The sequence below is a fragment of the Helianthus annuus genome, chromosome 11 (genome assembly GCF_002127325.2).
Source record: "Helianthus annuus cultivar XRQ/B chromosome 11, HanXRQr2.0-SUNRISE, whole genome shotgun sequence".
Lineage (NCBI taxonomy): Eukaryota > Viridiplantae > Streptophyta > Magnoliopsida > Asterales > Asteraceae > Helianthus > Helianthus annuus.
Window position 1 is genome coordinate 173,844,433 of NC_035443.2, and position 15,705 is coordinate 173,860,137.

Here is a 15,705-nt window from a genome sequence, read left to right on the forward strand (position 1 = left end):
TCAAATATATCGTATATTTAATAGTAAGGTTTCCAAATGTATGGTTTTATTTTATTTGAACGGAAACTTAAATTGATTGGTAATAGTTATGGCAAAAGTTGTAAAAACATTTAATAATTAACGAGAGTAAATATAATTCTTTTTAAATCTTTTTTTTAGCAACATTTATATATATAAAACAGATTTGACATATTTTTTTAATAATAACAGATTTCCAATATATAATTAAAGTCCTATAAATACCCATATTTTGTGTAATTCTTTCTCATTCTTCAATTCTTATACATAACACCTCCACTTACACGGTTAGGTATTGTATACTGCATGATTCAATTTTTGATATTCCATTGATAGTTCTTTAGTTGTTATACAATAACTTTTTATACAATCTTTTTTTTATTTAGTTTTCAGAGTATTACGAATCATGGAACGTATTGGGGATGACATGATTTTGGAAGAGATCTTATCGAGACTACCTGCGAAGGTAGTTTGTCGTTTCAAATGTGTTTCTAAACAATGGTGTTATGAATTATCTACACCAAAGTTCGTTTTCATCCATACTCGTCGAGTTGTAAACTCAATACAAAAGAAGCTGCTCTCCTTGAATGAAAATTCCATTGTCGTTGACGACATAGTATCTGGCAACTTACAAGTCAATTCTAGGAAAACCGTAACTTTTCCAATCGATGTCCATCCATCCCTTTTAAGCATTATGTGTTCGTTTAACGGACTGATTTTAGTTTGCATTAAAAGGAGTTACAATGAGCTCGTACTTTGGAACCCAACGACTAGGCGTTTTAAGGTGATATCGGACGACTACTTTAGTCGTTATTTTGGTCGACACACCGATACTGGTGGAATGTACTGTGACGAGGACAACGATCTTAAAGTGCTTCATATTAATTGTTACTGGGACGTAGTTACCGCTCGTGTATATTCACGACGTAATGACTCATGGAGAAAATTGAATTTCTTGAACGGGACTCACTTAGGTTCAAACTTTTATTCATGGTCTCCTGGAATTTATTCCGGCAAAACAATATATTTCACTGTTTCCAATTACTGGATTCCACCTGGTGAAAGGAACATTGTTGCTTTCGATGTTATATCTGAATCTTTCAGTATACTTCGTTTTCCGGGGCGTATTCAAGTCAATCCTTGCCAAGCACATTTTCTATCAATTTCCAACAAGCTCCATGTCATTGTCGTTCAATATGCAGGTGAACTAATTGCAGATTTGGTCAAATATGAACAGGATGACTGGATCAATGTCTTTTCTTTCAATAAGGCTCGCATAGTTCAACATTTGGAGCCGTAGCAAAGGACAAATATAATTCAAGATAACAAGTGGTTGATAACCAGTATTTGGGGAGATACTGTTGAAGTTCTCCTTTGCAATGATTCTTTGAAGTATATTAAACATGTTGACTGCTACAACGGACCGAAAGGCGCATTATTTTTCGAGACAATCCTTTCGCCTTTCTATTAGAAAAATTTTAATTAATTTGATACTATTTCATCTTTTGTTTATCGAACTATGTAATTTGTTTCAAGTATCTTGTGTTTTATCTTTTCCTTAGTTTTATAATAAAAGAATTTTGTATTACGTTTCATGTTTTATTATGTCCAAAAAATTGCTGTATTAAATTACATATTTTAACATTCATTGTGGTTACATGCCTTCTTTATTACCAAATACCCTAATTTAAATTAAATCCATCCAAAAAAAATACAAAAGTTGTATAGTATAATCTATATATATTTGATGTTTCTAAATATAGATATTATATTCTAACACCACAATTAGCATTAACAATGAATATATTTTTTAGAAAGATTTTTAATTATTAATCATACAAGATAATACATTCGGCCAACACTTATTTTTTCGTCTCTGATTTATTATACTAATATATATATAGATTTCGAAATAAAATATTCTAATATTACTTGGTAGTTGTATAACATCTAACATTGGTAAGGTAAATTAATCATTACCCCTACAATATCTTGTCAAACCAGTTTTACAATTTCCTTTTTTTTTTCAATATAATTCATACCGGTTATTGAAAGATCCGACCCATTTAAAATAAGATAAAGTTCATCTGGTTTGTTCTATATCTTTAACCTACACTACACCCAAGAAACCCTTTGCTCTACAACCGCTACTTCCAATCTTCAAGAAATTCGTATTCGGTAACTTCTAAATTTTTGATTCGTACTGTTATTTTGGTTTCATTTGTTCATGAAGCTTTGTTTAGAATTTTTCTTCCGTCTCCGTTTGTTGTTTCTGTATCTTATTTCTTATAGATGGATCTGGTTTTGATAGAAAAATTATTTGTTTTGATATTTTAGTTTTGATTAATCTTGAAACTCAAGGCATTATCTAAACACTTTGTTCTTTTTTTTTTTTCATCAAGATTGCTTTTAGTTTTTAAAGCTGATGGTTGTTTATGGAAGATTTGTTTATCTTCCTTTGTGCACTAATCTATGTCTTGGATCTTATACAAGGATTTATTTATTTGATATTTTTTTTGTTCTTTATTTATTAATTGATTGATAATATTTTTATCAAATTATTATTTTCTTATTATGCATGTCGTCATATTGATCTATAAGATTTATAAAAACAGACATGGATCTAAGTATTTGTCTTATTTCTTATACAGTTGTGATTTTATTTGGTATTCCATTCAAAAGATAAATTCGTATGACATAAATTAACTATAAGATTTGTTTTTTTTAATAATATTTTGGTTAAAAATAAGTTTTATGATCAATATGTATTTATATTTAAGAATATTTCTAATGCTCTCTTACGCTTAACACTTTTTTCAGTTCAATTTCTGGTTGTGTTGATAATGGGGGACAATTCCGATGATGATGTTCTTGAAATATCTCGTGATGAGTACGTTCATAAAGTAGACGAGGTAAAGTACTAATATCTATAAACATGTTTTTCGTTAATGGTTATATGGCAGTATGTAAGTTACCAAATCGTCCTTTTTAGGCGTTACGTAAAGATTATGGCTTCTTTTTTTCACATGAAGAACCAAATGTCGACCAGGTAATCGTATATTTCTATAAATGTATATGTTTACATAAAGTTCATCTGATATTTAGCAATAACAGTTCTCATTTACATTTTTGATGTTAATGTAAAATGTCCCATTTTAACAGGATCTTTGCATTCAGCAACAAGATGCTATCACCATGAAGGAGGGAGTTAGAGAAACAAGTAAGGCTAAACAACATGACGTTGATTGTACTTCCAAGGGAATTATAGCTGAAGGATCTCAATCTCTCAAAAATGATGTAAGTTATGAGATTTATACAAATAATATTAATTTGTTAACTATGCAATGGTGTCGTTTAGAAGTTAACAAATTTGGTAATCATAAAGGTAAAGGAAAATATAAGGTCTGTTGGTAGTTCCAAGTCTAAGAATCCTCTACATGGAAAGAAATCTAGAAAACCCACTATTCCTGAAGATCCGGAGTTTTTGAATTTTACACGTAAAGGGGAATACAGGCTGGTATTTTTTTTTTTGGCTCAGTAAATCGTTATATTTAAATAATTTATCTTTAGTATTGGATGTTTAAAGAGTAAAATGTTAAATACACGTTGTTACATGCAGCGTCTTCCTGTCGGGGTATCAAACCGCGCTGGTTTTACAAAGAAGCTGCATACACTTAAGTTTGAAAACCTGCAGGGGCAGGTTAGTATTTATGAAGTCAAACCGGAAAAAAACGGAAGTGCATTACGCTATTCAGTCATAAACTGGCCTTTATTTATGGCGGAAAATAATTTGAATGATGGCGACATGCTTGATTTTACTTATGTGACTTCAAAGAAAACCGTCATCTTAAAAAATGTCCGATATGTCTAAGCGAAAGTGCACCTATCTTTTTTAAACTGTCTTAAGAACAACGTTTTGGTCTTTGTTTTGGTAACCATCTTTTGAACATGTACCTCTATGGACTTTTTTCGTAGTAGACTTTTGTATGGTACCAAAGTGTTGTGTATATGTTGAATGTTTATCTTTATGTTTGTTTCTACAACTAAAAATGTTTATGATGACATGCATACATCTAATTTGATAAAAAAAAATAAGACAAATACATCTAATTATACAAATACATAGATCCATTATACTATTTATTGTCAATAGTTGTATTGACATTTGTTTGCTACTTATTTTCATTGACCATCTTATTTATCAAGAGAAACATTAAATTATACCTATATTAGTATGCCGTTTAGTATATAATAAAAAATTATCTTGGTGTATTTTTGTAAAAATATTTAACAAATATACTATACATATGGACACTTTTTGAATAGACTAACTATTAACAAGGTTAGTTTTATCATCGTGGGTTACTCTAATAATTTCTCAATCAAAAAATAAAGTATCAAGAAGGTGGAACCTCCAGGCTTTAATATAATCGACCATTATTTGAATTATTAAATTTTGGATTAAGTTAGCATTTCAAAAATTTTAATGGGTTACTCTTAATTTGATAAAGATGTAGGTTTGTATATTTCCCGTCAGTAAAAAATATTATAATTGAATACACATCCATTATTTAACTAACACGACAACGAGTAACCGGAAAGTTGGCGATTAAATTATGAGTTTAAAATTCATAATGTGTTACAGTTAAGGATATAATGCCATACTATTATATATTTGTGCTTCCCTTTTTTTTTAATTAATCTTAATAAACGTTTCTTTCAATTACCAAATCAAGAATACTAACATCAATTTTTTCCTAACTTTTATATTTAAAGGTTAACTTTAATCACTTCGAAATTTAAGTATGATTCCATAGTTATTGTTCTTTTTTTTTTTAGAAAATTCTTAAAAGTCTACAAGGTAGTTTTGTTATTTATGGAAACTAATTATGATCAACCTAGACAAATTGTCAATTTGAAGATTTCGTCCAATTTAATTTTTTTTTAGATTTGTTAATTAATGAATTAAATGTTCATCGTTTTTGAAAATTTCCAAACATAGTTTTCAATAATTTCCAAAGACAATATTAACCTATTCGAGATTTGATTTTTATTTTACATTTCAATACACTTTCTTAAAATAAATTTTTATATACTTGTATGTATCAATTATAAATACATTGTTTTAATCTTTCATTATCACCACATTTTATCATTTTCTTTCTCTCTACCGAAATTGATAAAATTATTTCGCCATGGAACCTAAAAAAATAACCATGTTGTCTAATGTTAATGCGATGTCGAATAACTATACATTGAGGTTGAAGATAGTTTCGTTGTGGAGGAAGATGATGCATGGACGCCCCAATGTAACATATCGCGTTGACATGATATGCATGGATGAACAGGTTTTGACTGAATATTGTTTTTTATATTGTTAAATTATTTGATGTATTAGTTACTTCTGATGTGTTTATTAATAGGTTTTGACATAAAATTTTATAAGTATTTATTTCTTTTCAGGGTGATATGATTTTGGCAAATTGTCTTCATAAGATATTGCCAAGGTTTGATCATCACTTTAAACTCGACGAAGTTCTTCTCATCAGCAGGGCATCTATTGCACCAAACCATGCAACTATCAACTACACCAAGGATAAGCGGAAGTTAACATTTACTCTTTTCAGTCAGATTGAAAAAAGTGTTGATTGGTGTGGTCCGAAGTATTCTTTCTCTTTTGTGAATTTCAAAGATGTTGTTGAAAATAAAGTTGATGTTGGTACAACTGTTGGTAAAGATTTTAACTCAACATTTATAATTATGTTTGAAGTATGTTTCGTTTTGGTTGTTTTTTCAATTTACCATTATTCCCTTGTATATAGATTTCATAGGGTATGTTGAAGTCTGCTTCAATATGGAAGACACGGATAAAAAAGATGGTTCCAAAGGCAAGAGATTGAACATAAGAGTTAAAGATATTGAGTGAGTATTTTACTTCATACCTATAACATCCGTTCTAGATTGTTTTTGTAAAGGCTGTTTATATAGATTTATTATTTTACATGTAGGGGTCATCAAGTTATTGCTACATTGTGGGATTCATTTGCCATAGAAATGCATGATTACTTTAATAATCCAAATAGAGAGAAGCATGTCGTTATGGTGATTCACTTTGGTGTCGTCAATCTTTACAGAGGTATTAATCAACATCATTTTGATTGAAAACTTTATTGTTAAAATTGGTTTTGTCAATCAAGTTTAGTAACATCGTATATAATTTATTCATTTGTTTTTTTGTAGATAAGAAAGGTTTGTCAACTTCCTTTGATATCAGTAGAATGTTCATCAACTCTGATCTTGATGAAATAACATCATTCAAGAAGTGGTAAGAAAGAATATTTTATAATTTCCGTAACAACAAGCTTAGCTACCTAATACCTTTTCATTTGTTGAATGTTTATAGCTTTGTTGACAAGTTTGCATCAACACCATCTGAAAGTGACAATGTTGGCTCATATATGATATCATCTGCTGAGGATGAGTTTCTGAACAACACTGGGTTTGTTTTGTCAGCTTATCTCAGTACCATTCAAAAGGTTATATCCACCTTATTGATTATTTTATTTATCATGATAACAAACAAAAGTTTCATTAAATTTAATGTATTTTTTCTTTAATTCATTAGCCCTAGAAGGTCATATTAGTTGGTACAGTAATCGGGATATGCACTGATAAAATATGGTACTATAATGCTTGCAACCACTGCAAATCCAGTGTTGAAGAAACATATGTTACTGTTGACAATGAGGATGGTTCTGGTGGTTTGGATGAGAAAAGGATTGTCATGTGTACAAACGCTAAATGTAAAGGAGTTGATATTGTGTCCTTTCCTCGGTATGTTTTTATAAAGCTTTTTAGAAAAAGTGTTTTTAATTAGTAGGTTACAAAACCTAAAAATTTATATTTTGTTCTGATTAAAATAAAACAGATACAAGATTCCTATTCGCGTGCAAGACTCATACGGTACCGTGACTCTTACACTATTTGATTTTGAGGCTTTTAAGCTTTTCAAAAAAACTGCAAAAGAGTTGGTTGAAGTGCATGATGAGGTATTTTAGCCTACCAATTATGTTTTTATTAATAATATTTATGAATACTGTATTTAGTTGGCCTAAGTATTTACTGAAATCCTAAATGATTATTGTACGTGATAGGAGTTGGCTTCTGGAGGCGTTCCCAAACCTTATCCGGAACTGTTTGACATTTTAGTTGGGCAAAAACTTGGTTTTATCATCAATGTTTTAGAGTTTAACATTATACACCAAGTTGAGAACTACGGAATCTCAATGCTCACGTCTGATCCGAATATTCTTGCTGGACTCTACGCTAAATTTAAAATACATGAGGTATAAAACCTGGTGTCATTACTAGAAGTTTGTTTTTCGTTAAATGTTGAAATTGTATTAAAGTTGCAATTCATATTTATTTTGTATTGATACAGTATGAGAATTCTGAATCAACCGGGGCTCAACCGTCTGGAATTCAATCTGTTGCTTGTGATGTTTCAAAGGTTTCTATTGTTTACAGATAAATTATTTATTAATTCTAATTATACTTAAATACATGAACTGTTTGGAATTATTTTATTCTTACCAATAATATTATATTTTTCAGGATGAGGTTTCGTTCACTGGTGATAACGAAACACCGTTGTCCAAAGGTTTGGATAATGATGCAAAGACAATATCTTCTGGTGAGGTGAAACGTAATCTTCACGATGTTTATGATGCTGATGATACACTTGGATCTTCGTCAACAAAACGTCGTGTTAATGATGGGAAAGATGAATGCCCATATTCTGAAGGTGGTAACATGTTGACTCCAAAAATCGAGAAGTAGTCGGTGTCGTTAGATTTATGGTTTTATGGTGTTGAAGTTAAGACAATTTGTTTTTTTTATGGTCATGAGATTATGGGGGTTTTTTAATGTTATTCTGAATAATTTTGAGACAATTTCATTTTATTATATTTTATTAAATCCTACTATTTTATTTAAGTAAAGATATCTGTCAATGGCATTTGTATTATGTTGTTATTATATTTTGAAGTTATTGTGTGTCGGTTTTATCAATTACGTGTATTGTTATATTATTTTGTTTACTAACTTTCATATTTATAATACTTGTATCCGGTTAAAATATTTTATTATAGACGTGTTTGATTTTTATTACTAAGTGTGTTATATCTCTATTGTTTCTACAATTATAAATATTAGTTTTGTATTTTCATAATAGAACATTAACGATTATAATTTACTTATTTAGGTGTGAATGCTCTTATACGTCTCTAAGTATATTCCACTAGATGTTAATTCTTTTTTTGTAATGTTATTTTTTCTTAGTATATTCCACTAGATATTAATTCTTTTTTTGTAATCTTATATCTCTTACTGTATAAAATTTATGTCAGTTAATTTTTTCTTAGGTATTTACGTATAAATAATCCTTTTGTAAAGCATCCTACTCTTATTTTAAAGCAATTAAATTTGATTACAAATCTTAAAATATACAATGTGAAATTTTTTTCATGTTGTTGCAGAAATCTTATGTTAAATATTTTATATTTCAAATATAAAAAAATATAATAAGTTAGTGTTGATAGCCGCTTTATTGGTCTGTTTTTTTGCAATTACATTTTTTAAAGCACATAATTAAACTGACATCATGTTATATGATGGTCAACTATTATAAGATATTTTGTATTCGAACTAAAATTTGTTTTATTGCAATAATTTTTCTATCAAACTTAAAAAAATTCGTAATTTAGTGTAGATTACATCTTAATTGGGAGGTTGTATTGCAAGTGATTTATTTAAGGTACGTATTAAAATTAAATGTTTCATATGGCATGATTATAAAAATAGTTTGATTTTAATTTAATAGGTAACGTTGTTAAAACTTTAAATTCGGAGTAACATAGGTGTTCACCAAGCGAAATTGTCTGCTAGAAAGTATATGTATGATTCTATAAAAATACTCTTTATTAATTTCCAAATCCTTTCCTTCATTAACCATTTATTAAAACGTTCAAGATTTTACAAATCTTATTCTATATTTTAATTGTTTACCAAAAATGTTATCATCTTCTTCTATAAATAAGGTTTTATTTGTCTTCATCCTCATTCTAAATTGCTTTGCTTTCCTGTAGATTTCTTCATCAAGGTATTTAGTCATACATTTTTTTTCTTATATGTCATTATTGAAGATATGTGAGACAACATTTATTAATATTTGTTAACTATATATTTATACGTACAATCATGTCTTCAAATCTTCGCAGTTATCATGTCTGCAAACAGAGATATCTCATATGATTTATTTCTTAAAGATACAACCATCACTAATCTTGGTGCCGTATGGGAAATATCAATGGTATACGTGTATCTTCTTAAAGAACTATATTTTTTTTTTATAATTAACAACTGATATCTTGTGTTACATATATCCAGCCAAAAAGTGTTGTTATTGTTGGTACTGTTATTAGTGTTAACAAATGTTGGTACCATATGACATGCCCTAAGTGTTCACACGAAGCCACTTTGGAGGTCGAGGAACTTTTTGCACCTGATTGTTTTGATGATTTTCAACAATTTGATGTTTATTACTGCTCCAATTATCAATGTTCTGAGAATACAGTTGAACCTGTTCCGAAGTTCAAAATTAATCTTGAAGTTGCTGATGAGTCGGATGATGTTGAGCTGATTTTGTTTCACGACCAGGCCGTTCAGCTTTTTAATAAGTCGCCAAAACTTTTGATTGAAGAGAACAAAATGGTTGGTATTAAAATTATATGATATAAAACACCATAGTTTGTTTATTATAACATTTTATAATTTTTATTAATGAAACCAAAATTTTACAATACTCTCAGTCTGACGATATTATGAAGCTTCCAGAAGAAATAAAGTTAATTGTTGGGAAAGTTTTCGCTTTCAAGATAGAAGTCACCGAGTACAATTTGGTTCATTATGACAAGGTTTATGGAATTACCCATATAAGCGATGATGCAAACCTTATTGTTGAGATTAAGAACAACTTTGTTTCTCTACAGGTTTTGAATTCATTTTTAAAATTGAAGTTCCGTGAATATTTCATATAACTGATAATATGTTTGTATTACGTTTTGCAGGATCAGAAAAATGTGAATGGCAAACGATATGTTAATGAAGTTAAAGACATTCATGTGATTGAACACTCTGTTTCAACAAAGCGCAAGACCATCGGTTGAGATTACCATGTCCAATGTCTATCAGTTTTAGTTATGAAATTTATTGCATTTATGTTTTTTCAATAATTACTATGAGATTTTTTTTGACGTACTATTTTATAATATTGACAAATTATTGGAATTTTTGTTATGTTGTTTTCATTATGTTGTTCTATCATTTTCTTATACTACTCAGTAATGAAAATGTTTAATGATAGTTGAATTTTATTTACATATTCACATGATTAAAATCGAAGTTTATAATATTGATGATTTTGTAAAGTCCGATTGTAAAGTTAAGGATCAATCACTGCCAAATTTAACTACTATTGAATGTGATCAATGAAAAAGTAATTATATTATCACACAACTAACATCCATTCTTTAAGTATGTCCACACTGATTAACTAATAAATTGGCGAGTAAATTAGAAGTAAATTGCTGTTTTTTTTAATTCATATAAGTAAACATTACATTAAAGTACTAAATAAAGATTATTAACATTAATAATTAAAAAATTTGTATACAGATTTTTAAAAAATAGTTAAATGTCCACAAGGTAGTTATCTTATTAATGGTAAATCATTATTCTCAACCTAATCAAATTGTCAATTTCGGTTTAAATGTCTTGTATACTAATTTAGGTAGTAATGATATTTAGAATTTCCAAACATATGTATCCATATTTTGGAAACTTATTGTTAACATATTCGATGTTTACTTTTTCAAATGAGTAATTATTATTTTTACATTTTTTTAAGAATAAATATTATGGTAAGTTTAGTCTGCCTAACAATATACTTAATTACATTCCATATTGACACAACGTTTACATAATGACTTATGTTTTCTACCCTATATATGTGTAGGATACAAATTACTTGTGATCAATTTTCAATTATATTACCAATCTATCACAAGACTTCACAAAAAAAAATTCAAGGTAATTGTTTTTTTATCTATGTATCGATATATGTATTGTTTTGTATGATATCCATTTTCACGAATGAAGGTATAATTGTTATCCATTTTCTATATTATCACAGTTTATACTTCATTATATGTTTTATATACTACTTTGTTAATCCGCTGCAGATTTTGTTATTAATACAAGATGTCAAAGAGAACCTTTAATTTTCGTTCATCAACATCATCATCTGGTAAATCTAAACAGTTTGATGTTAACAGTAAGTGTCTATTATGAAAGTTTTATAATTTTTAAAACTACTATACTGCGTGTTTAGTTTTAATTTTAATAATCACATATACATATAGGTGTTTTGGATAGAACTCCTCTGTCAAACATTTCGAATGGTAAGTGATTCGTTTTTAAATATAACAGATAATGTAGTTTTTTGTATATTTTTGTTAATTATGAAACTTCTAATACTTTTCTTTATGTGGTTTGTTCAATTTTAAGTTATTGATACCGGTGAAAGGCGAAGAATCAGAAAAAGAATACTTGAGAGTAAGCGGTCGAAGAATAAAACTTCTTCTTCAAATGTTGGTGTGACGTTACGTGATAAAGAAAACTCATCTCACGTATCTAATGTTACAAATCAGATAGATATGACAATCTCTTTTCAGAGAAGTGTAGATGCTACGCTATCTTCATATACTAATAGTAAGTGTAAATAAAATTATTAAACCACTAATAACTATGGGTATTTTTAATAATCCATTTATAGATATAGGTGATTTTGACAGAATTCCTCTTTCAGCCATTTCTACAGGTATGAAATTCTATGTATGTTAATGAAAAATCATTTTATATGTTAACTTCCTTTTTTAAATGAGTAGTAATTTATTTATTTATTTATCTATTTGTTGGAGATTATTCAGTTATTGATACTGCAGAAAGACGAAGTATCCGAAAAGCAATAATTGACAAAAAGAAGGGAAAGAAAAAAACTTCTACTACAAACGTTGATGTCGGCATACGTGGGAAAGAAAAAGTATCTCAAGTCTCTAAAGTTACACATAATATAAATACGACAATCCCGTTACATGGAAGTTTGAATGGTATGCCTGCTTTACTTGATACAAACTTTTGTACGTTAGACTTTTTAATACTTTATATTAGTTTGTACACGTAATACTAATAATGTATAGAATAAGTTTTAATTATTTTTTTGTTGAATGTAGCCAGTTAGTAATTAGGATATAATTTTTAATATCCTTTTTAATGTATTTTCCAGGTAATGATAATTTGCAAAACAACGATCTTTCCGTATGTACCCCTGGCGTATATTCGATTAACTCAAATATCTTGACGTATACCAATTCGACTTCAGCATCTAACCGAACATCACTTAGTAAGTTGTCAGCCGGAAAGCGCAAACTGAAGCACAAGTCACGTGATTTATCCCCAGTAGTTATGCAAAGTTTGGAATCGGGTGATCCTAGCAATGCTGAAATTTTTGTTCCAGATCCTTATAAAGGAATTTCAAGTGGTATATTTTTTGTATTATTTAATACACACTGTAAATTACCAATACTTAATAATTTTGTTAATATATTTTTTAAATTTATACAGAGTACATAGATCATGGTGATCAAGTTGTTATATGTGATATTTGTCATGCCAAGTTATGGACTTCCGAAGGTGGAAAAGGTCGATTGACATTGGGCAAGTTATGTTATGGTTTATGTTGTGGATATGGGAAAGTTGAGCTACCAAATTTAAAGGAGGCAAATCCGTCGTATCAAAATTTGTTCCACATGTCAGATCAAAGAAGCAAGTTCTTCTTAAAGAATATCCGACGATATAATTGTATGTTCTCTTTTACATCTATGGGTGGAAAGGTTGATTCGAAAATAAACAAGGGAAATGCTCCATTCATATACCGAATTAGTGGTCAAAATTTTCATAGCTTAGGTAGTCTAAAACCAGCTAATGGCAAGCAAGCTAAGTTTTCTCAACTATACATATACGATACTGAGAACGAGGTATATAACAGACAAAGTGTATTGGGGTAAGTTAATTCTGTATATTGCGTTTTTTTCGGTTATTACATTTATCTAAATATAGTTAATTTTTTATTTTGACTTTCATAACAGGCAACAGGTAACTTCACATGAACAGGAGTTGGACGTCGAAATAATTGAATACCTTAAAGATTTTTTAGATTCCCATAATGAGTTGGTTAAATCTTACAGAATGGTACGAAACCATTTTCAACAAAATCCGGGAGCAAACCTTAAGCTCCGACTTATTTACAACAGAGACAAAGATGGAAGAACTTATAATCTGCCATCCTCGACTGAAGTAGCTGCTTTGATTGTCGATGATTTAGATGCTTCTGTTGATCGTCGTGACATTGTTGTTGAAACTCAATCTGGTATGCTTAAACGTATTAGTGAGTTACATCCATCCTACCTTGCTCTTCAATATCCTATTTTTTTCCCGTTTGGTGATGATGGATATAGAATCGATATTCCTCATAAGGATGGTGTAACAACCAAGAAAAAAATACGACCAAAATGCACAATGCGGGAATTCTTTGCATATCGAATACAGGATCGCATTAGTGGTTATTCTTTGGTTTTAAACGGAAGAAGACTGTTCCAACAGTTTTTGGTTGACGCTTACACTATGGTTGAAAGCGAAAGGTTAAATTTCATACGTGGTAAGCAGAAGAATCTACGATCCGAGACATTTGAAAATTTACAAAAGTATAAGCACACAGGTCAAGAAAATTTATCGAACACCGGTCAAAAGGTAATTCTGCCTTCTTCCTTTACTGGAGGGGCTCGGTTCATGCAACAAAACTACCTTGATGCTATGGCTTTATGTAAATGGTTTGGATACCTAGATTTTTTCATAACCATTACATGCAATCCTAAATGGCCTGAAATTTCAAGATTTCTTAAAGATACTTCAATTAAACCAGAAGACAGACCAGATATACTATGTCGATTGTTCAAGATGAAGTTGGATTCAATGATTAAAGATCTAAAGGATAACAAATTTTTTGGTGAAATAAACGCAGGTGTGTATTTTATGTTATATTTTTTTTAGAATATCTTATTAATTGCACATAAATTAGATATGTGTAATTGCTAACACATACACTTTTCAACTTATGCAGTTGTTTATAAAGTTGAATTTCAAAAACGTGGCCTACCTCATGCACACATTTGTTTATTCATGAAAGTCGATCATAAACTTCCCACCGTGTGATGTAGATCACATAGATCCTTTTATTTCAGCTGAAATTCCAGACAAATCCGAAGATCCGCAGTTATACTCACTTGTGTCTGAGTATATGATTCACGGTCCTTGTGGGAATGCTAACTTGAGCTGTCCTTGCATGGTTGACAAAAGATGTTCTAAACGATTTCCTAAAAAGTTTTCTGCTCAAACTATTATTGACTCAAGTGGTTTTCCGGTTTATCAAAGAAGAGATTGTGGTCGTACTGTTATAAAGAAAGGTGTTCAACTTGACAACCGAAGTGTTGTACCGTATAACAAAAGTCTATTAAGACGATACCAAGCTCATATTAATGTTGAATGGTGTAACCAAGCTGGCTCCATAAAGTACCTTTTCGAGTACATTAACAAAGGTCCTGACCGGGCTACCGCCGTTGTGTTTTGCGAAGCAGAAGGGTCTAGCATTCAGAAACCAAAAGACGAAATAAAAGAGTACTACGATTGTAGATACATATCTGCTTGTGAAGCTTCTTGGAGAATTTTCTCAAATGCAGTGCATTATAGATATCCTGCTGTAATGAGGCTTCCTTTTCATTTACCTGGTCAGCATAATGTTGTATATGGTGCAGATGATGATATTGAAGATGTCTTGAGCAAACCATCCGTTGCTTCTTCGATGTTTTTGAAATGGTTTGAATTAAATCAACGTGATGACGAAGCATGTAAATTGACTTATGTCGAGTTCCCACAAAAGTATGTTTGGAATGTAAAAGATAGACGCTGGCAAATACGAAAAAGGTATCAAACTGTTGGTAGAATTCATTCCGTTTCAATTGCTTCTAGTGAACCTTATTATTTAAGGATTCTCCTAAACAAAGTCAGGGGTCCCAAATCATTCGAAGATATTCGAACAGTTAATGGAGAGTTATTCCCCACTTTTAAAGACGCATGCTATGCAATGGGTCTTCTAGATGGTGACAACGAATATGTTGAAGCAATTAAAGAAGCAAGTTTTGATGGTCATTGTCGGTATTTAAGAGCATTATTTGCCACAATGCTGTTAACAAATACTCTAACAAGACCTGAATTTGTTTGGGATAAAACGTGGCATTTATTAGGAGACGATATTTTGTACAGACGTCGGAAAGAGACACGTATCCCTGGTAAATGAGTTATTTTATTTTGTCACCTATATGTTTTACATTATTATATATAATTTTTTCTAATTTTTCCAAATTTTTTTTTGTGCTTTTTGTAGATTTAACGCTTCCTGAAGATCAACTGAAGAATCAGATTTTTTTTTTGAAATTGAGAATTATTTAATTTCCA

General features: G+C 29.8%; 2 protein-coding genes across 2 annotated transcripts; both read left to right on the forward strand.

The window, feature by feature from the left end:
• The first annotated feature begins 9,301 nt into the window (after window positions 1-9,301).
• Window positions 9,302-10,244, forward strand: LOC110888786. The gene is made up of 4 exons (XM_022136294.1): window positions 9,302-9,388; window positions 9,466-9,789; window positions 9,888-10,067; window positions 10,146-10,244. Exons 1-4 carry the CDS (start codon window positions 9,302-9,304, stop codon window positions 10,242-10,244), a joined length of 690 nt encoding a protein of 229 aa, XP_021991986.1.
• A 1,093-nt stretch (window positions 10,245-11,337) lies between these two features.
• On the forward strand, window positions 11,338-15,699 carry LOC110888785. The gene is made up of 11 exons (XM_022136293.1): window positions 11,338-11,410; window positions 11,499-11,537; window positions 11,644-11,847; window positions 11,912-11,956; window positions 12,066-12,275; window positions 12,369-12,371; window positions 12,422-12,676; window positions 12,760-13,198; window positions 13,284-14,215; window positions 14,412-15,539; window positions 15,635-15,699. The coding sequence occupies exons 1-11, from the start codon at window positions 11,338-11,340 to the stop codon at window positions 15,697-15,699; spliced, it is 3,393 nt and encodes a 1,130-aa protein (XP_021991985.1).
• Window positions 15,700-15,705: the final 6 nt, after the last annotated feature.